The sequence below is a fragment of the Acanthopagrus latus genome, chromosome 14 (assembly GCF_904848185.1).
Source record: "Acanthopagrus latus isolate v.2019 chromosome 14, fAcaLat1.1, whole genome shotgun sequence".
Lineage (NCBI taxonomy): Eukaryota > Metazoa > Chordata > Actinopteri > Spariformes > Sparidae > Acanthopagrus > Acanthopagrus latus.
In genome coordinates, this window is record NC_051052.1 from 13,749,596 (window position 1) to 13,772,277 (window position 22,682).

Here is a 22,682-nt window from a genome sequence, read left to right on the forward strand (position 1 = left end):
GCTGTGAGTAATTCTAACATCATGTATTCAAAGTATTTCATCATGTTGGCTGTCTGATAAGAGCCGATATGTTTGGGAGTCAATTGGAGCTTCATTCTTCCCCTCACTCATTGCACATCACAATATAACAAATTATGAAAGAATTAGTACATTAATCAATGAGCCAGTCAACAGACAATTATCTCAGACATTTTTCAAGCAGAAATACCAAATATTCTCTGGGTCTAGCTTTGAAAATGTTGCTTTTTTGTGTTCAAGTGATTTTAAACGAAATGTTTGGGTTTTGGAGAAATTACTGAATACAATGAGCAATATGATGGTGCCACCTTGGTCTGGGAGTTTTACATTTTCAGATATTTAATAGAGATAATATGGACAATGATTGCATTCATTGAGAAAATAGGAACAAATACTTCATTATATTTCAACATACAACAAGACAAACTAAAACTAAATAAATGTTTAGCTCAAAATGGTTGACCTTAATTTGCAACCTTCCTCATTACACACAGTACGGCTGCATTACATCTAAATAGTTGGCAGTTAATTTTCTGTCGATTGACTAATGATCGCAGCGCTGCTTATACTTCACTGATAACCTTTATAAAATCAATTTCTGCAGCCATCCAATCCTGTCTTAAAGGACAGAGCAGCAACAGCTCAGCACTCTAAAGTCTAGCACCTTGGTTAATGGAAAGACCTCTGTCTGGACAATCTCTGGTTTGGAACCAGTAATCTTTCTCCTTCGACAACACAACCACCTTCTCAGCTCTACAACCGTCAGCTGTTTGAACTCACAAGCACTCAGCACAGCCCTGCTTCTTTGTGACTCTTCAGAGAACGTTGGCGAACGTTGAATTGACAAGTGGATAATGACATATTCTGTGTGCTGCTCTGTGGGATGAGTGTGGGCAGTGGGAGCAAACTAGAATTACATCAAACACTCATTATGACTCTCTGCTGTTGTCAACAACAGTGATGAGGAACCCTCAATCTCTCACTGTCAAAAATTACAAGCAGTCAATTATTTGTAACTCTAATAAGGACAACATACTCCTATCATATACTACGCAGTAGTCAAATCTAAAAGCGGAAAAAAAGACAAAAATATAATAATATATTTAAAAGAATATACATTTTTCAATAAAAAAAGCTGTGATAAATGTGTATAATAATTGTGTTTACAGGAAAAAGAAAACAGAGGTTTCATTAATGTAAAAAGGTGGTTACATACACATTTAAGATCAACTAATGCTACGTATTTTGCAGTATAACTGCTCAAAATTTATTTAATATACATTTTTTTAATCTTGAAGTTTACCCATCTCTCTCCTCAGCAGTAGAAGACTGCATTGTCCCACCTCTGTACCATTGTTAGACCCAGTAATTCAACGCCAACACAGGGGGGCAGTGTCCTACCATATATTTGTATCAGGGCAACAGAAGGTAAAGCTTAGCTGTGTAGTAAATCATACCTGTCCCCACAGTAGAGAGCCGAAGCCTAAGAAGGTGCACCATAGCCACTGGTCGATGGTCAGAGCCACGCAGCTGAATGGCTTCCCGCCAAACTGCACTATGACGATCTAAAGGAGCAGGAAAATAATTAATCAGAGGGCAAACCTTTAGATCTAACATTTCTATGAGCCTGACACACAAAAACACCAACGTCTCTGGTCTACTTTACCTGGATGACAAAGGTGCCAAAGACAATACTACAGAAGATAAGGTTGTTGAAAATTCCTTCAAAGACATTCCTTTCACCGTGGATCTTGCGGGCGTTGATCTCATTGAAAAGCTGCATCATCACGAAGGTATTGAAGACAATGGTGTAGTGTTCAGAAGGTGGGGCGTGAAGGGGTGCATTCCTGCCGCTGTCAATGTCAAACATTTGCTCTCCTACAGAAGCAGTGACAGAGAATTAGAATTGTTTTTGATCTAGTATACACACAAACACACACTCAGTGTAGCTTCCTACCAGCAAAGAGAAGAGTAAAGATGATGATTAGCTGGTACACTCCTTGACCCAGGATGTTCTTCATCATGGTGCGGGAGATGAGGGGCTTGTTACGGCCGTATGGCTTCCTTAGCAGCAGGGCTTCTGTGGGGGGCTCTGTGGCGAGTGCTAGAGAGGCAAAGGTGTCCATGATGAGGTTGACCCACAACATCTGTACGGCTTTCAGTGGAGAGTCCTGGGGGTAGAGAATGAGAGTGAGCCAAATGTAATATCTATTAGAGATTTTTCAACTGACATGAACCAAACAGCATAAGGAAAACAACTTGCAGCAGCATGAGCATTTAGAAGCGTTTGTTTTGACATGAAATCAAAGACTGACAGGTGGGAAAAGATTACTTGGTTTCCGTGCACTCGTGCAAAAATTTTCACAAAATTAAGAATTGTGGTTACAGGTTTGGAATATTTTGGGGGGGATTTATTTTTGGCTTGTAAGCCAGAATTTGGATGGAACGGCTGATAGAGCTCAAGGGAAGAAATACAGCAAAGAGCCAAAAGCTGGAATCCAACCAAACAAGTTCTTCCAGGAGAACTACAAAAGTTGCCCTGCAGGATGATTTTTTTTAATGGAAATCAAGTGGGTCAAAAACAAATATTGAATACTTTAGAATATCTGCAATATTTTGGCAAGGATTCAAAAGAAGACACTTAAATCACTGCTTTAGGCTATAAAACACAGCTCAATTAGAGAACAAAAGAGTGCAATTTAAATTAAAAAAACTGAGAATTTGACAGATAATTATAATTACTAATGCAAGAGGGTATTCAATTAAAGAGCCTCTTTAGACACAGAAGGTTTGAATTTGCATAGCACATGATTCTATATGTTCAAATGATATCAGAACCTGCATTTGCCCTCTGATTTAACTGCGGCATCTAGACAAAGATCTGGAGAACTTCACAGATTTGAGATAAAGCTTTAGTTATTTCTGTCTGTTGTTGCCAGCTGTACCAATTCCATTCCTGTGAGTCAAAGTGTAAACTAGTGAACAAAACTTTTCACAGTTTAACCACATTCACACTTGGCTGGTTCTTACCTGTGTGATGCAGGCTCCTGTGAATGCTACGATGACAGCCACCACGTTGACAGTGAGCTGAAACTGGAGGAACTTGGAGATGCTGTCATAGACGTTGCGTCCCCACATGACGGCTTTAACAATGCTGGAAAAATTGTCGTCTGTCAGGATGATGTCGGATGCCTCTTTGGCTACGTCTGTGCCAGCAATACCCTGGACACAAAATCAACAATGACTGAGAACCTGGCTGTATGTGATCCGAACAGCAAAAATGTTTTGTACGTGTAAAATAACATTTTCTTTCTTTCTTTCTTTCTTTCTTTCTTTTTTTTTTTTTAATTTATTTTTACTAAAAGTCCATTATAATTTAAGACTAAAAAAGTAACTCACCATAGCAAAGCCAACATCAGCTTTCTTCAAGGCAGGACCATCATTGGTACCATCTCCTGTCACTGCAACTACTTGTCTCTGTTCTATCACTGTGCTGTCAATAATTCCTGGAAAAGCAAAACACGAATATTTAAAAATGACACCTCGAGGCCTACACTGACAACAAAATATCATTCATACATGTTATCCAAACCAGAAAAACAGACGTACCTTTCACTAAGGTGTGTTTGTCTGTGGGAGAAGAGCGAGCCAGCACTCGTAGTTTGGGCCAGATCTTGTCAATGCGTTCTTGTTCAATCTGGAAACATGAGACAAAACCCTAATAGAATCCCAACTGCACATTTTTTAACAGTCTCTGAGGTACAGTATTTTACTTTGGCCCACCTCTCCTTTCTCATTGCGTATCCTGCGATTGAACTCTTTGCCCTCGAGGCAGATGAAGTCATCTCCAGGCATTAGGATGCCACACTTTGTTGCGATGGCTCGGGCCGTGTTGATGTTGTCCCCCGTCACCATTCGCACTGTGATACCGGCACGCTGGCATTTCCTGATGGCATCTGGGACCTGAAAAAAGCGGAAACATGATGAATGAGGAAACGCAGGTTATTTTTGCATACCACGGGGGATATTAAAATTAAGAACTAGTGTAAGCTGCACTTCTGCATTTAAACACTAAATCAAAAGCTGTATGATCTCATCAAGCCCCTTTTAAACCATTCCTTCCAGCACACAAATTCAGCGGGTCCGACCATACTGACTATCTTCCAAGCTAATGACCCAATTCTCTTTCAAATATTCATTAAGTTGTCTTACAATGGAACCACTCCTTAAAAAGCTTGAAATATCATTACTCCTGTGCTGCTCTTGAATATAATGCTGACGCTAAAACAGAGCCACTCCTTGCTTTTAAAAATGGCTGATGCAGCATCTCCAGATGCTGAAAGCCTTGGTGCTCAACAGTCCCGTGTAAAGAGCTGAACCATTAAGCTGCTTCTTGAGATGATGGTTGTTGGGTTGTGTGCAATCAATTCTGTAACTTTCTGACTCCCAAACTGACATTTATACCAGTTTCATATATTGCTGACCATCTGTGCAAAAGTAAGAAAGATGCAAGAGACGGACTTCTCTTTCTAGCTCTTTTCATTCTTGACAAGACTATTTTTTTTAGAGTGCAACACTATGAGGTCTCCCAGGGAGTCGGAAAATCTGTCTTTTATCGGCATATTTAAATCATAATGTATCTCTCAATGATGGCCGGCTTTTCACCCAAGCATCAAGTGTGGCTCTTTTGATGTTTGACTTCTGGCATGGTTGGCATACATGGGATACAGACCTATAAAGGACTGACATGCAGTAACACACAGATGCTTGACTTTGCAAATGGCAGCTGAAAATATTGTCTATTCCACCATGTCTAAGTAAGGATGGAGAATCACACACTTTCGGTGAACCCACAAGAAATTCTATTTATGAAATTAAACTCTCCCTTCCTTTTTTCAATCAGAACAACAACTTTAATGTAACCCCATGTTGATGTGTAGCCACTAACCTCAGGTCTCACGGGGTCTTCAATGCCCACGACGCAGATGCAGGTCAGTCCGCTGAGGATGTCATTTTCATTGTCCCAGTCAGGTTCACCATCGGTGGGGGCGAAATCTCGGTATGCAAGGCAGATGGTCCTCAGGCCCTCTGAGGCCATGGGCTCAATCACTTTCTTAACCATGTCATCTCTGTCCCGTGGGCGGAACACCTTGGACTCGCCATTTGCTGTCAGGATTTTATAGCACCTGGAGGTGAAAAGGTAGCATGTTAATAAAAAAAATGTAGAAGGTAAACAGAAAAAAAGGTGAAGGCCTTGAGGAGATGCAGCTGAGAAATTTTGAAAAATAGAGAAAATAATTTAGGTGAGATAAGGGGTTGAGGGCAGAGGAGAAGACAAAGCATCTGTATGGTGAGCTGCGGTAGTAAGAAGTCACACTAAGCCCTCTGAGGGTTAAAAAGAAGCCTGCTTGGTTAAGAGGCTTACAGAGTTGTTACCAGCTCATTTTCTCAGCGCCTGTTTTAAGTCGCAAAGTAAGGGGCTTGGGTGGGATGCACTTGAACTTCTTAGCTGCTTAAGCCATTACAGATATCATTTACTGCAGAGTCTGTCCAGTTGAAAATGAAAAGATCTAAAATATCACCATTTATTGAATGGAATAATTTATCAGTCAGTAGATTTTTTCCAATATCAACACAAATATAAAGATAAAACATACAATCCAAGATAATAAAAATGTTTTCTTACTTTTTAAGGAGAATTTCTGAGGCCCCTTTGCTGAACATGCGGTAGCTGCCATCGGCCATCTTCAACACAGTGCTCATAGACTTGCGGACCGAGTTGAAGGTGTAGACTTTGTATAGTTTCTCTTCGGGGATCTCATGGCGAATTGCCTGGTAGTCGCGCTTCAGGTCATTAGAAAACCCAAGCAAGGCACATTCGGTCTTGTTGCCCACCTGCCTCGGCAGGCCCCCTTCTTTCTCCGGAGGCTGAAGGAGAAGGCGGGAAAAGAGTGATTAAGGTGATATTCATGGTAATACAGGGTGTATTTCAGAGCCACACTGCTGTGCTCAGGCCTACCATGATCTTTGTAGTGTAGGCGCAGTTGACTGCGATCCCCAGAATCAGGAGGTCCATAATGGAGGAGGGGATGTTCTCGGGTTCTGGGACCTTCTTGTAGTGCTTTTCAGCGAGGTAGGCTTGCACCACCGTCATGCGGTTCATAGTGAGCGTACCAGTCTTGTCAGAGCAGATGGCAGTAGCGTTGCCCATAGTCTCACAGGCATCCAGGTGACGCACTAGGTTGTTGTCTTTCATCATTTTCTATAGGAAGATTGAATATATCAGCTGATTAAACAAGAAGCAGAAACAGTACATTCTCTGTGCTGCATGCAATTGTGTAAAAAGGCTCTGAGATTAAAATTAATAGCTCCTTGATTGGATAAAGCCCTCTATTGGCTAACAACTTCAGCACTCTGGATCATAGCTGGGCTTTACAGTATCAGTAGCCAAGTCTCCTTGTCTTAACAGCCTGGCCTGCTAGCTTTAATACACTAAGGTGTAAGCTGTTCAATACAGGGCACATGTCACTTCGCTAGGAGGACATTACCTTAACAGAGTAGGCCAGGGAGATTGTTACAGCAAGTGGCAGGCCTTCTGGAACAGCCACCACCAGGACGGTGACGCCAATGATAAAGAATTTCACAAAGAACTGAATGTAAATGGGTGTGCAGTCCTTGGTCCAGGCCATTTGCTGGATCCAGAAGGTGTCTACCACGAAGAGCACCACCAGGATAATGACAGTGATGGCTGACATGACCAGTCCTGAGAGGAAAGAGAAGAGATACAAGCACATGAAATTAGTAGGTTTCAATATAATCAGCATTCAGCTGTGCCAGAATCGAGTGTTTTTGTCTGACTCACCTGCTTTGCCAATCTGTACAGCTAGTTTGGTCAGTTTGCCCTGGAGAACAGACTTCTCTTTCTTTGGCAGGTTGGCTTTCTTCTTCTCCTCTGCATCAGCTCCCTCGTCACTGTTCAGAGGCTGCATTTCCATTGCAGCACCATCCTGTGCTTTAGCTGCAGCAAAGAACAAGAACAAATTGCTTAAAAAAAAAAAACTAAAAAAAAAAACTCTACTCGAGTAATGGCATTACCATTTTTTAAAATTGTTTCAAGGGATGCATTTAAATGTAATGTCAATTATTCTATTTTAGCACAAAGCATTACTGTGTTCGGTGTTTAAACAAACAAAATCGGCATAACCTAAAAACACACAATAGTTAAAGTCTTCCAACAGGCCTATTTAGATCTGCCTATTTGTTTACATTTGCAAGAGCTGAAATGAAAACATTGCTGTTTCACCAATGAATGAATAAACTGCATGTCAAACAACAAACAAACAAACTGTGTTTCACTTAAATAAGTTCTCCTAAAATATTTTCACTTTCAGCATTTCCTGTTATACTTATCTTTGAAAGAAACAAGAAGATTAACAGGTTTGGACGAGATTATAGCCTGAAGTATTCGATTATCTGATTGAACAGGTAACAAGTCACTGCAAGTTGCTTGAATACATGACAACACATAAACTGTTTTTCAAGTATAAGACAATGGAGTCACCCCATGCTAAAGAACTGACTACACGGAAAGTGACTTCAATGTGAAGAGGAGAAGAGACGTTCCATCACTCAAAATTTTAACATGCTTTTTTTTGCTTCCCTTTATCTGTGGAACTTGGGAAATGTCAGTGTAATTATGCTTGCAGTGATCTGACTGCACAGTAATTAGCTGAAAGATTTGGAAGTGTAATTACCATACTCCCACCTAGAGATTTAAAGAACAGGTTAACTAGCTGGCAGCATTGGGATCTGTCTGAGGGATCGCCTCCTCCTTCACAGCAACCACAACCAGTTAAATTCCCATGAATCTCTTTCATCTCTTCCTCAACATCCCTCAGGACCAGCCTCCTTCGCGCGCAGAGCTGACGGGAATCCCAAACCCACATCTAACCAGGTAACCTTGGAGACGGCAAAGCCTCTAATGGCAAAGGAGGGAGGAGAGGCGGCCGGCTGGCCAGCAGGGGCAGGTCTCATTCGTGTCACTCACCACGATAAAATCATTAGCTGCTGGGCACTGACTCTACTCCTGCTGCTGCTGCTGCTGCTACAGGACAACTAACACATCTTTTTCAGCTCTCATTTTTGTTGATATTTTTACCACACACTATTTGGGTGCTTTGTGTGATGTCTGTAGTCTTGCTTTTTATAAGCAAAGTCAGCCTATGTCCATTTTGTCAATGCTAAAAGCTCTATTTACTATCGTATGGAGAGTCGCTTTGTATTGTGTGCTAACGTATGTAGCAGGAAGAGGAGTGGCATTAACACTGGACTACTGCAGCTGCTGTGGACTGTGGCTTGTTCTGCACTTACATAGCCTGTGTAATCTCAGTCTAAAGGATTACTGTTGATTCCTGGCAGGCAGAGGGAATCTGTGCACCAGGGACTAGCGCCAGGGTTGTGGTCACAGACCCAAGCACTACTGATCACAGTGTCCCAGCAGGACTATGAGCCCGGCTAGCTGGCCGAGTTACCGCTAAACAGCCTCATTATCATTGTTGTCCGTCTGGAATTGCACCAGTGCGAGTCTTACAGTTTGACTCTGAATAGTTAAGATCGAGACATCAATAGAAATCAAGTTGTGGGTGCCTGAGGGAGAGTGGAAGAGAGAGATGGGTGGGAAAGCAGATGTTCTGGCCCCAGAATTGTTGCATGGCTTTAATCTCCTCACCACTAATCGCTATAACTGGATTCAGTAGCACCTGCTGCTCAAAGCGCAATGTGCCAGGGAAGGACGAGAAAGGAGGAGACAGAGACAGAAGGGAGGGCCAGACAGTACAATGGATGGGCAAGAACAGCCAGTGCTAAGTATACACTGACATGGGGTCATGCAAAAATATGCCACTCCTCATTACTCACTGCAGGCAATTATTAACAATATGAGGCTTTAACCTTCATCCAGTGCTGTTTAATGGGGAGGGAGACACTGATATGCTAAAGGCTAATACATAAAAGGTATGGTTGTGTGTGTGTTTTGTGTGTGTGGACAAACAACTTACCTTTCTTACGATTTTCCACGGATCCATCCTGCTTCTTGTCTGTGAAAAAACACCAAAAACACCACAGAGTCAGAAGTACACTACACAAAACAAGACATACAGTAATGATTCTATTAATCACTATTGTAAGATATCATATACATATTATTATTAGATATTATTATTTCTATTCTCTTCTGGAGAAAATTCTTGAATAGCCAAAAACCACAGCTGTAATGTAATGACACTTTTTGTCTTATCATTCTTAAGTGTTTCAGATCTAAAGAAACAGGACTTTGTCACTGTGTCTGCAAGTAGAGCTGCAACAAATAAATGCTTTATCCATTAGTGAACAAAAAAAATATCTGCAACTACCTAGATAATTTTGTCCTCAATGCCTTGATTTTCAACTGTCACCCAGACAAAACAAGGTCCTGTGGGGTATTATAAAGAACATTTTTCACTATTTTCTGGCATTTTTTTTTTTAGACTAAAGAATCAATCAGTTAAACATGAGCAGTATTAAAGGGGCTCTGCAGAACGTCTATGTTGCGCTCAAAGCTTGTTGTTAGTTTACGTTAGCAGACTCCATTTCTAAACTAACATGGGCTGCTGTTGCTCTCTTTTAGTGGAGAGAGAAATGGAGACATTGCTCTCGAGAATGTGCATAAAATCACATCTTTTGAACCTCAGACACAAACCAATGAAAAGTGGCAATAACTGGATTGGCAGTATACTGCCTGTAAAAAGGAATGAATGATGTTTTTATGATGAAATGTTTCAGTTAGATGCGAAACTGCTGGTAGAAAATGAAAATGTCTGCACACACGTCTGCCTGCTGTGTGGACAGTAATAATACTAACAGAAGTACAGAAAGGAACATAAGTAGTGAGGATACTGACTTTTTCTCTGTTTCTTCTTCTCCTCCTTTTCCTTTTTCTTTTCCTCTTCTTCGTCGTCATCGTCCTCGGCACTCCCAAGTAAAGTAAAGATAATTCCAGTTTGAGAGTTGACACCCACGGCAGTGACCAACATTTTCCCTGAGCCTTCCATTACATGGGTGCCTTTAGACAGAAGAGGAAAATCAAACGTCAGTCAATAAGAGAGGGAGGGAAAGGACATGTACAGTATCTGAATAAATCATGATGTTTCAAAGACGAACCATCTTTCTGTTTAGCTGCATTAGACCTGACCAGATATACAATTCCAACTCATTTTCTGCTTTGACTTTCTCACTTTGGTGAAGGCTAAATGTTGAAATAGATTCCTTTGCTTAGTGAGAGGGTGGTTTAGCAAGGCTTTCAAGTGGCATGCTCAGGAGACAAGGTTTTCAATACAAAGGGAATGGTGCATTGCATCTAAAAAGAGAAAGAAATGACGCACAAGCCCTCCAAAGCTTTAATCAACAGCCTTTAATCAGAAAGCTAATTTTCAGAACAAGTGAATTAATGGAAATCAGAGACGCTTCAATTGGAGTTAATATCTCTGGTTCTCCATCACTCTCAGGACATCGGAAAATCTTGTTGATTTGTACAGAGAAGGCAAACGACAGCAGAGAAAACAGAGAGACTGAAAAGAGAGAAAGCTTTTAAAAGTTATCTAATGCCTGCGTTAATTAGAGAATGCTTTCCTTTCATTGGTGATGGCAGAAGGGATACAGCCTGTGCTGAGGGAAATCAAAAAGCAGTGGTGGAGCAATGTGTAAACACACACACATGCAGAGTACACTCCCCTCTCTTGGAGGTGTGCCAATAGAGAGCCAGACGAACTAAACAAGAATCCCTGCACACTCCTTCTGTGTAAATGAGCAGTGAAACAAAGCTATCCGACAGCACAAACACAGCGCTGAAGGGGCTTTGTGCACATGGAGTGGACTGTGCACAGCAAAACACTGAAGCTATTACAGCTTTACATCAGTGGAGTGTTGGGATTGCTGATAATTGATTACACTGAGCAGCAGGATAGGGACACCAATTCACTTTCAATTTCTAATCCTGTTTGGCACTAAAGCCATGCAAATTAACACCACAACACTGAATACACAGAGAGACTTATCTTTAAAAGCAGTGGCAAATTACCATCAAAACATGAGTTGTGTATTAAACTGAATGTTGATGAATTCTTAGGGTTTCAAGCTGCAGCCACAACAACTAATTTTGTGAATAATCAAAATGGAACTAAAACGTTAAATCAATGGTTACACCTTTTCTTACCTGATTTAAGTAACTTATTTGTTTTCAGACTGAATAAAACTCATTGTTGTAAATGAGATATTTGACAAGGTTTTGAAGCTTAGAAATTGACAAGTGGATCAAGTTAGCTCCTCCTCTTTTAAGACAGCAGATCAAATATCAATTTAAAAATCCATCCATTTCATGGACGATACCGTTTCAACTACTAGAATTAATTTTTCAAAGTAAGATTGGGGTTGGTTTCACCACTGACCTCTGTGTGCATCTGACCCGATCTAAAAGTCTGTACAAAATTAATTGCATTTTGGTATGATGAAACTGATGAAAAAGGGTTATCGGTCATTCAATTTTAATACAGACTGAACAAAAGCCAGACTTTGAAGTTGATATGTATTGTATTATTTAAATTTACTCAGCTCAGTCAGTTATGCAAATGTCAGTCCTGTCATTCCATTCCAGTCCTGTAAAAGTTATGTTTGCAATCAAACCCTTTTTTGCAAAATCACTTCAGTCTTCTTGAGCCATATGCAGAACTTTTTGAAAAATAGAACAAAAAGTGAGGCTTCATGTTACCTGATAACAGCATTGGATCTTTTTCTTGTGTTTTTTTGACATGGTCCGACTCCCCTGTGAGTGAGCTCTCATCGATCTTAAGATCATTGCCTTGGATGAGGACTCCATCGGCAGGCAAAAGGTCACCTGAGAAACACATGGTTAAATCATGCCTTTTAATAAATCTATGATTAAGCTGTAGCATAAGCATATTCATTCTTCATTTAAAAAAGAAAATGTTTATATCATCAAAGCAACATTTCATTTTACTCAAATAAAGTCAGTAAAAGAAGACATATTCTATTCTTACCATATTTTACTTGTGCAACGTCACCAACCACAATCTCAGCAACAGGAATTTGGATAACTTGTCCTCCACGGACGACAGTAAATTTCTGCTCCTGCTCAATGCGGCTCTGGAGGCCCCTAAACTGCTTCTCTTTACTCCAGTCGTTGAATGCTGTCACCAAAACCACGCAGATAACCGACAGAAGAATGGCGGCACCCTCAATCCAGCCCGCCTCTGACTCAGTTTCATCCTCCACACCGCCTGCGGCCCTTCCACAGTCTGCAGAGGGACAGGGGCAAATGTTGATTCAGAAAAACCCTCATGACAACTAGTCACCGCAGCTTATCACATCATCCCATCACTCAGACACAATGCAAATAACACAAATGTAGACAAATAAATGCTGTGTAAAAAAACTGAGGTGAGGGCATTTCATTATAATTTAACACAAATTAAATTAATTGAACAAATGAAGCAGAGAGAAGCAACTGAGAAACATTTTTTTTTTTTAACCCAAAGCTAAGCAAAACATTAATAGGCTGATATACATTAGTGACCACATGGAAACATGGGCAAATAAGAAAGAAGTTTGTAATGAAATGTTGCTTACTTTCTCTTTCGGCATCTGGAGGTCTAAAAAAAGAAAGGCCTAGTGAAACTACGGCTGCCACTTCAAGGATAATCAGTGTGACATCCTGAAGCGCCTCCCACACTAATTGTAAGAAAGTTTTGGGCTTTTTGGGCGGTATAAGATTCGCCCCAAACACATCTTTCCGCTTCTCGATGTCTGCCGGCTGCCCACTTAGACCTGAGGAGGGAAAGAAGGGACAAAAGGCATTTTATTTGTAAAGTATTTCTTTTAAATCTACTTCTAGACTGCAAATATTCACATCAAAAAAGAAAGTCTCGATCAAGTGCCACACAATCTGTGCACAAATGGATGGGTTTGCTGTCGACATGTTGTTCACAGGAGGAGAGCTTGTCTGCACTCTTGTCACAGGGCCTCCAAAAACACTATACCCCAAAAGGAATCAGCATTTCTGACAGGGCACTGTGGAGGCGACAATGCTGGACAACAATGACACACATTCTGTGGGCATGACAAACATTTTCACCTCTTTCAGGCACGCAAGAGAATGTGAGAACAGAGGTCAAATCTAATCCCGTAAACTGCCTTTTTAAACACAATGACCAACTGGCTGGAGAGGTTGAATCAGCTTTACACTCACAGGTGCTCATGTACGCTGCTGTCCGGTGATAGAGTCATCTCTGTGACACGTCTGGTCGGCCTGAGACCCATTCATCCATGTGCACACAGAGCATTCTGCAGCCACCCATTCAAATGCCTCCACATTCAAGGCACAGTCATATATTCAAAAGGGCCTTCGCACATTTGATGATGCATGACAGTTTTTCACTTCTATTCATGCCGACCAACTCTGTGTGGGTGGCTGTGCAGGCTGGATAGAGCCGTGTGTGCGTGTGTCGCAGAGGAGGTGGAGCAGGATTGGGGGGCCAGGGAAGAGTGACTGTGTGAAACTGCTACTGACAGGCAAATGGGGGGGTGGGGAGTGGGTGGGGGTGAGGCGGGTGAGGGTGCAAGGGAGTGAGACTAATAAAGAGTGGAGCTGCTGATGGCTGAAGGGAAGCTGCACTCGGAATAGCAGTGTCTTAATAGGGAAAAGGATCAGCAGGGTCAAGGTATAGACTGACAGACAGAGTAGCGGTACAATGCAAATCATGACACCATATTTGAATACTGAGTCTGTGCAGCGACAACAGCATGGGGAGAACGATACATTGTTGTCTACTGACGGTAGTAGAGCTGCAACACTTGGTTGATTGATAAACTATTTATATAATCTAATAATTTTTTCAGTCATTACAAGCAAACATTCTCTAGTTCTGCCTTGTTAAACATAAAGATGGCCTGCTTATCTTTGCCATCTTTGATAGTGAACAAAATATCTCTGGGTTTTCAACTGCTGGTCGAATAGAACCACCAGTGTGGTGTTTTTCACTATTTTCTGACCAGGCTCCAGAAAAAATAACTCACTCTTTGAAAAAAATCGTAGCCTGCAGTTAAATTTAACTTATTTCAGGCAGAAACAGCAGATTTCACAATGTCAAGGCAAAGTGAGAAAGATGAGGCTGCAACAGATGAAGCTATTGGGTATTTCAATCCACAATCAGCAGCTATAAAGAGACAGCCACTGGGCTTAACATTAATGACTGACTTTAACAAAATCACAGTATGGTCATTTTTTTGTTCTGGCTCTCCTGTAAAGGAGGTCAAATGTCACTTTTGCTCTCTGGTTCTCACCTCTTGATATGATACAAATACATCAATATATGGCTTTAACTGCAGATTATTTTCATAATCAATTATACAGTTATATCGTTTTTAGATGAAACAATCAGCATGTAATCCTCTTTGGTAAAGCTTACCAAAGAGAATGCTTGTACTCATTTTTTTTTTTTTAATCAAAGTTGTTGGATAATGTCCTGCCAGTTGGCTAACTAATCAATCAACCTTTGAACTCTTAATCATTTGGTAATTTAACATTATACATGCTCATAATTAAATCATGATGTGACAATGGGAGTTTTCTTTAGTCCTGAATGAATTGCCTCAATATATTCTTAAAATTGAAAGTCATGGTTGAGCAGACTGGTGCATGTTGTTTACCGTGATACTATGATCCTGATCCAGTTCATTAAAACCTCGCCTCTCTTTCATCTTTCACATTTCTACCCTCTGCTCACTTGAAACAACTTTTGGTTGACTTCATTAAAGAAGAAAATAAACCTGTATCACTAGGTACATTATTAATTGACATTACAACCTCACACTAACACATACTTTTCTAAAAGGGAGGTGAGAAGTATGACGATGACTCATCAGCACAGCACATTAGAAGGCTATGGGGTTTATCCTGCATAGCTGCCTGTTGCTGCTCCCTGGCTGTCTCTCACCGTCTGCTTTGATTCTCTACGCCTCTAATGAAAACATGCTGACAGCTAATACCCCATTCAATTTTACACCACATTTTCCCTTTGCATTAGAGCAATAAATACAAGTGACAGAGGACGATCAACATGTCGTTCCTCCGCTGGATACACAAACAGAAAATAAGTTGGCCTTGGCCCGTCACATCATTTTAGCACCCAGAGTCTGTCTCAAGTCAAGCAGCTAATCATTAACCATTTAATTTGGATGCTTGTCCCCAGCTGACCCCCTCAGAGTACTGTCATTTTAACCACCAGTGTGGGGTCAAGGTAAGCCTTCACTCTGTGCTTGTCACAATCAAATGAGATAGGGTCACGATTTTCCTTTTATTGCCTTCACATAACTGTGTAGGCAGCAATGTGCCAGCACACAACAGACTGATGGGACAATCTCACATCCAAGAGAACATGTTAATATTCATGAAAACACCAGACTTTTTGTAATTAAAATGTTGCAGAGAGAGGAACATGGACTCTGTCTGCCTACTCATGGTAAACTTAAAAAACGTGGGTCCTTTTCTCATTAGATTTCCTACAGTCCATATCTGAATGACAGAAGCGTGCCTTTGGTGTTCGTTGGTGAGGTGGAGGTTAAAAGGCACATATCGTCTACGTTCATTCAAATCGTCCTCCAGCAGTGCAAGGACTGTGACAGTCCATGCAGCATTACGCACAAGTTGAACAGAAGTATTTATGTGTAAACGGCGATCAGACTGTTCCACTTGCCAAAATTATCACGACAATCCGTGTTATCTTCCACGCTAGGATATCATTAAATAGTGGAAGTTTGATACGTGAACACTATTTATTTATCTATTTACTGAAGTTACATTACAGTGAACGTGGCATGCATTATTATTAGGACTCGCAATGACGACATGGAGTGTAAGGATCGTGCGAGAGCTGTCTCTGCCTTTATTTCCACAGTTCTTAATTTACACAATCCAGATGCTACTCTCCTGGGATTGGAATGAGATGGTGGCTGATATCTTTTACATTTAAAAACTGTTTATGGAATAGAAATACTTCACTACAAACGCAACTACAAATGACACTGCTGGTTTGAGTGTTCATGATAACGTCGATCTCTAAATAATGTTTGATGTGAAATCAATCGTGAGATGTATTATAATGCCCAGAATAATGGCTCTCATGTTTAATTTCTACAATCTGCGTCAATTCACCACCTCATTGTTTGTGTCGGCCAGTTCCCCTTACCTCCAAAATGTCTGTACACATAGGTCACAGTTTGCTTACAGGTGCGCACATACTTTCGTCAAGTTTGTTTTCAAAGATCAGTCACAGTGGCGTACGTCTCTTTCAGGCCTCATTCTGTGCGTACGCAAGCTTTATAAATGAAACCCCAGATTATTAAGGTTTACACAGAGTTACACACTCGGTAGCAACAGATTCACAGGGAGAGTATTTTTGAAAGGCCACTCAAATGCTGACTGCATGTCTGGTCACTTCATCTTTTACTTTCCTGCTATTTTCTAACAGGACTTTCTGTCGATGAAAATACTCAAATAATATTTGAGGTTGTTAATAAGATTTAACTCCCATTAGCGACCTTTTTAGCAACTACTTACTAATGCTTCTGTCATGTTTACACATGATTAGGCCATTTTGGGTGTTTCTGCACATAAGCAGATTCTGTGCTAATGAGCAGGGCATTGTTAAATAAATGGAACAAAAGCTCTGTGCCCTCATTGCTATAGCATGATCATTTCACTTTCAAAAACAATGTTAAATGGCTATCATTATGCAATTTCACAGAACATGTGTTTTGAAACTGGTAACACCACTCCACTCAGAAATTCTGCAAAGACGACGTATTGAGATAATGCTCTACCTGGCAGGCCATACTGGAGAAGCCAGCTACACAGATTTTTACAATTAATTGCTTAATCATTTATGCTATAAAATGTCAAAACATCATCGAAACACATCTTAAAATTGATTATTTTGTCGAACAAACAAAACCCCAAATATGTAACTGATAAATGGTTGAAACTACTGTCAGTTCTTTCAGTTGACTAATTAACTCTACACTATTTTTAATTATGTTAAAATCAAATGATGACAAAACAGTAAATATCTGAAAGGTTAATTCCCAGGAGTCTGTTCAATCACTGACTACACTAAATTGCTAACTTCAGTCAGGTTTCAACTGTTATCTACCTCACAGCTGACTTGATCATCACAACCAAAACCTTTAATCACCAAAACAAGGAAAGGCAATAAACCAAGTGCTAGCTCCACCCACATAACAGGATCTGGCCAAATGTTACTATCACTCACTGGCTAAAGCCCATCTGAGTACATCATATTCAATTCAGATATCCAGACGAGGCTACGCCGCTGAGATTTGCTGAGAGTAAACCATCACAAACAATCATTTAACAGTCTGAACCTTCTCAATTGAATGATGGGTTGTGGTGTCTGCAATGACAGCTTTTGTTGAATTGCAGTCCATTTGTGGAAGCCTCTCGGGCCACAGTCGGATCAATAGGCTGGAACCCAAATATCTGAATGCAAATAGCAATCATCAGGGAATAACTAAAAAATAGGGGGACACTGTCAATAATATTGATGTGGAGTGGCCTTGCCCATTTTATTGAAGTGTCGTTATGCAGAGGAAACAGGACACCACTGGGAGAAAATATATTCTGCTGTGTTGGGAGGGCTTGCTGACAACATTGATACTAAAGCAGGATTTAAGTATTTGGAAAATGACACCAAGCAATAAGTCTTTTCTGGGCGACTACAGCCGCTTTGAGCTTGTAAGTATCAACTGATTTGTGTGCCCAAAAGAAAGCACCTCGAGGCTTAAATGCAGACATCTGGGTACACTTTAGAGTACAATGCTATGACCCTGAGCTGTGATATTCAGTGCTGAGAAAATGTGGTAAAAAGATGGGAATTTTGTTATAACAGTACTCCAGTGATTTAGCGTTGCTCTTACAAACAGCTGGACGATTCACAAGAGACAGATTAAAACAAACAAGAATGGTCGCAACTGATGCAGCAGAGGTTCTGATGTTCAGACTCATCAAGCAAGACCATGAACAATAAGTAGAACCTGCAATGCATCTCTGACTTCGGACATGCCGGCTCAGACTACCTAAATTTGTTAGTAAATGTTAATGATTATAGTTTATCAAATGTGCATCCTTCTTCCCATAATGAGTCTATTCATTGCACCGTCACTGCCAGGAAAACAACCATGTCTTTCACGCTCCATGCCTCAAGAACGTAATTCAGCCTTCCAGTTAAAATGTGTCATCTCTATGCCCAAACCAAGGTAACCCTGGTGACATCATCAGTGTTCTCAGGCTCCTACAAAAAGCCCCAGTAAACATTATACAACTGTTTTCATAAGCTGAGTAGTGCTCCCTGTTCCTGTTATGAGCAAGCCAATTCTGATGTGTAAAAGCCCCTTTACGTGTTTTCATTTCTATACATGAACTAGAAAAATTAAGATAAACAGAAAAACTTAAAATTGAGACTAAACTGTTACTAATTTGTTGATGGTTGCTCACTGAAGCAGAGAAAATCACTAACTGCCTGAGCTTCAGGTAGTGGTGGGTTTTCTTTCCTTACCACTTTGGCAATAGGGTTAGTTTGAGAAGTTCAGCAAAACAACACAACTGGAAGAATCCATGTTAAATCAAATACTTAATTAAAATATCTTGTACATTATGCCCTTCGGGCTTCCCCTTTTTATCTAACTGCAGCAGTGTGACAGAGTGACGTTGACATTTGTTAAACAGATAAATGTAATATTTGAATAAGCCTTCAGCAGTGTTCACTGTCACAATTTCACCATTGTAAAGTGTGCATAATTCACTCTTTTTAAACTCAGAGTACTGGTATTTGGATGGAATCTGATATTGGAAAAAAACAGACAATGCGATACTTTGTTTTTCTGCAATATATTCTGAATTGTATATCAAAATACACACATTTTCACCAGATAACAAATTTAAAATAATTTTGAGTGGTGGTTAGCTGATCTGCAGAGCCTGCACACATTGCACACTTTACAATGTGAATATTGCACACACATTCTGATGTGAATGCTGAAATAATGTATTGTGCAGCCCCAATTGTTTTTTTTTTTAATTTAAACTGCCAAAATCAATTTAAATCATAGCCCAGTAAGTGTTCAAATCTAACTGTATTGGGAGATATTACAGATACTCGCCTCATGTGGTAGCATGAAAAATGGCCATGGCCATGATAAATTACATCTAGTCAAATCCAAACAGTGGAGTGGAGTGGTACAGCCGTGCACAACTACACAGAGAAGTTCCGTCAAACTTCTTTGGGTGAAAAAAAAAGGAGCTTGGAAATGTGGAGGATTAGCAAAGGATTGGCTTAAGAGGTTCGAGAAATGGCCAACCAGCTAATTAGAAATCCCTTTTCAATTGTCAAGCTCCTGTAATCTTAAATGACGGCTTAATTTCCCAAGCCAGTGACGAATGAACTGATTGAAACTGGAAGTATCAAGACTGGGTGGCAGTGTACCAAGTGGAACAGCACCTGCTGCGAAGGGGAAACAAAATGTGGACCCATTCAAGCTTATCAGTACACTACAAGTTGCAAATAACTGTAGGAGTAAAAACAAATGTTTTGAGAAATTGTGTGAAGTGCCCTTTGCTGTGTGAGGAAGCAAGTAATTTCAAATCAAAAGGTTTCATTCAATTGGGGATCTCAAAATAATCTAATATTCTCTTAAAACACACTTGATAACTGAAGGACGGTAAAATCAGATTGCTGACGGGCGGAATATCAATAAAGAGCATATAGCTATAGCAGATGCTGAAAGTGGTTTTATATTCCAAACATGCTTATTCTGTTCCCTTATCTACTCATGCACTTGCAGGGCAATACAATGAACAGAGCTGAAAAAGCTAGGCCTCCGCTTTCGGTTTTTGGAGCACAGACCAGGTAGAGCGAGCGGGGGAGGATGAGTACACTCACACTTATGAAACAACCAATGTCACTCACGCTACAAATATGACAGTACTCTACGTTCACCGACTCGAAACAGCCACATGCGTGTTTGGACAACTCAGGCGCTCTCCCAACAGCCAAATTCCTATTCATCAATTTCTCCTCAGTTTAGACAATGGCCTACAGGTCTGTATAACAGACACTGAACGCAGACTGCATGGTTCACCTTGTAGACTTACCATACTGTCAATAAATGAAAGGTCAAGAATTAAATGGCATGGTAACAATTCTTGAGTGAGGTGCTAGTGCTGTCATTCAGCCTGGTATTCATCATATTCCTTTTAATTTGATGAAGCCATGGACATTTTTCCCTTGCTTTGAGACAGAACAGAGGACTGTTGCTGCTACAGTGAATATGCGGTGCCGTTTTAATCTGGGATCAAACTGAAAATCCCCTCCCATAAGAGTTCAATCAAGGTCATACTGGCGATTAGGCAGACTGTCTATAGAGATACAAACTGAGACAGAGAGAAAAAGAGTGGTAGAAAAGGGTAAAAGAGAGGTGTCAACCACTTCTGCCCTAGTGCAGTGCAACTCTAACCTTTTTTTTGTTTGTTTTAAACCCTCATAGTATTAAAGCACAGTCCTCTCTCCATAATGAAGATGTGGTGTAAGAGCAACACTGAGGAGATGTTCAAAAGATGAACTCACTCCTTCCCAAACATGTTCAAGTCATTACTACCCAGCCTTACAGCCTCCCGTTTTGTCCGCCACATGTGGGACATTGACCTGCCTGCAGCCTGGTGCTGTGCCCAGGCAGACAGCTGGTCTGTCTGAAGCCTACACACGGACACACTCACAGACACACACAGACACACACACACACACACACACACACACACACACACACACACACACACACACACACACACACACACACACACGGACACAGAGGTGAAAAGGGAGAGAGGGAGGGTATGACGGACATATCCAACGGCCTTGAAATAGAGCAGGACAGGCCCAGGCCACCTGTCTGGCCTCTGAGTTTTCCAAGGAAGTGATGTCAAGGTATCCATAATGTGAATGACATGGCCAATGACACGCCTCCTAAACTATGTGTGCAACACATTAGCATTCCAACAGCAATTGCTACTAGCACTGTTGTGAAAACATCCTGCATTTGATTCAATTAAACAGTCAAAATGTAAAGTGTAGTGGAAATATTACTCTACCCTCTATAGGTGATGTTTTTAATCGGTTGCAGAGTCCTTGAATATCCTCATAAGATTCCCCAATTTTGCTTAGCGCCTCTGCGCCTCTCAGTTCCATAAGGGAGCGCAGTTCTTTGAGTGTGCAGCCAAATTCTCCATCGTGATTGGCCTCCACCATGGAGTTCTTCACCCCACTGTATGAGTTGTTTGCCATTTTCTTGCCGTCTCCCCACTGTATTGCAAAGCGTTGCTGCTTCGGCCCAACCGCAGGGGTTAAAAAAGAAAAAAAAAAAGAAAAAAAAAGTGTTGTCCTGGAAAAGCTTAAATCCTCAAGAGTGCGAACACAGTGGTAGTTCCCATAAACAGCTGATGGGCCCTTCAGAGGCGGCTGGAGTCATATGGCAGGTAGCGGGGAAGGGATATTACAAAACAAGCCATTTCCCTCGGAGAGCTGAGTTCCTAGTCTTTCATGGTGACTGAGGATCACCCACAGAGGCGGAGATCACCATGCATGCAGATCTAAGGGAGGAGAGCACACACATAAAAAAAATAATTAGTGAGATTCTTAAAGCTGTTAAGTTGAGCAGAGGAATTGACTTTTTTGACAAACAAGCAAGCAATGAGCTAATTTTCTGTGGCCTCCAACATGAGGATTCATTAGCTTTTATATCATGTAAATCTCTGGACACATGGGCTGTGATTTAACAACAAGTCTCTGGGATAACAGCCAATGTTTCAGGGCATCTGATGTAGTCAGTGGATATCCAATGAACCATTATCTAAATAATATGATGCATCATACCATACATAATATTTTCCTCTAATCATAAAGCTATAGTACACTAGAACAGAATCATTTTTACTGTGTAAGAGGGAACATGGAAACTCTAAAAAAACCACAAAACCACTTGGCTGTTGAGACAAGCAGCAAAGTAATTAGCCAAACAGCCTACAGCCAATGCGAAGAGATTTTGATTAGCTGTACTTGAGTTGTAATAAAATAATAATAATTTTGTCATCTGGGCAAAACACTTGTCAAGTAATGTGCACTCTGCTTCCCGGTCAGAGTATGTGAACAGAGTGGAGCATTAGCATTCAGTGGTAATCACGGTGCTCTGGGCTGCTCCTAGGGTTTTTCCTGCATGGAGAATTTAAAAGGTAGTTCTGTCTCCTCTGCAATGTTAGCTGACTGTTCAGATCAGAAAAAGGTTTCTTACTATGGTCTAGGCCAACGCTACCTTTTGGCTGAAGGGTATGCATTAAAACTGCTTAATCGCTCAGTACATTTACATGATGTTAGAAAACTATTGTGTTAGTCCGGCTGAAACAGGACTCTTTAAGTCCATTTAAACATGTAAGTGTGTGCTAGGCTGACTTTGAGAAATTCAGTTTCAGTTGGACTAACCCACCCAGATAA

The 22,682-nt window shown here is 40.8% G+C and overlaps 1 protein-coding gene across 5 annotated transcripts in view; it reads right to left on the minus strand.

Moving 5' to 3' along the window:
* Positions 1 to 22,682, minus strand: part of atp2b1a (ATPase plasma membrane Ca2+ transporting 1a) — a 128,901-nt gene that overhangs the window by 7,307 nt on the left and 98,912 nt on the right. For 3 of the 5 annotated variants that reach the window (XM_037121168.1, XM_037121169.1, XM_037121170.1), the window contains exons 1-18: positions 21,287 to 21,479; positions 12,697 to 12,894; positions 12,108 to 12,365; positions 11,819 to 11,944; positions 9,956 to 10,117; positions 9,075 to 9,113; positions 6,881 to 7,036; positions 6,567 to 6,781; positions 6,038 to 6,280; positions 5,705 to 5,946; positions 4,967 to 5,204; positions 3,802 to 3,981; positions 3,628 to 3,715; positions 3,418 to 3,524; positions 3,049 to 3,240; positions 1,976 to 2,189; positions 1,685 to 1,896; positions 1,476 to 1,583 (exon numbers count right to left, since the gene is read on the minus strand). In XM_037121168.1, coding sequence (XP_036977063.1) covers positions 1,476 to 1,583; positions 1,685 to 1,896; positions 1,976 to 2,189; positions 3,049 to 3,240; positions 3,418 to 3,524; positions 3,628 to 3,715; positions 3,802 to 3,981; positions 4,967 to 5,204; positions 5,705 to 5,946; positions 6,038 to 6,280; positions 6,567 to 6,781; positions 6,881 to 7,036; positions 9,075 to 9,113; positions 9,956 to 10,117; positions 11,819 to 11,944; positions 12,108 to 12,365; positions 12,697 to 12,894; positions 21,287 to 21,479 — 3,171 coding nt within the window. Of the gene's footprint in view, positions 1 to 1,475; positions 1,584 to 1,684; positions 1,897 to 1,975; positions 2,190 to 3,048; positions 3,241 to 3,417; positions 3,525 to 3,627; positions 3,716 to 3,801; positions 3,982 to 4,966; positions 5,205 to 5,704; positions 5,947 to 6,037; positions 6,281 to 6,566; positions 6,782 to 6,880; positions 7,037 to 9,074; positions 9,114 to 9,955; positions 10,118 to 11,818; positions 11,945 to 12,107; positions 12,366 to 12,696; positions 12,895 to 21,286; positions 21,785 to 22,682 lie in introns of those variants that run through there. The other 2 variants (XM_037121166.1, XM_037121165.1) reach the window with 1 other exon arrangement.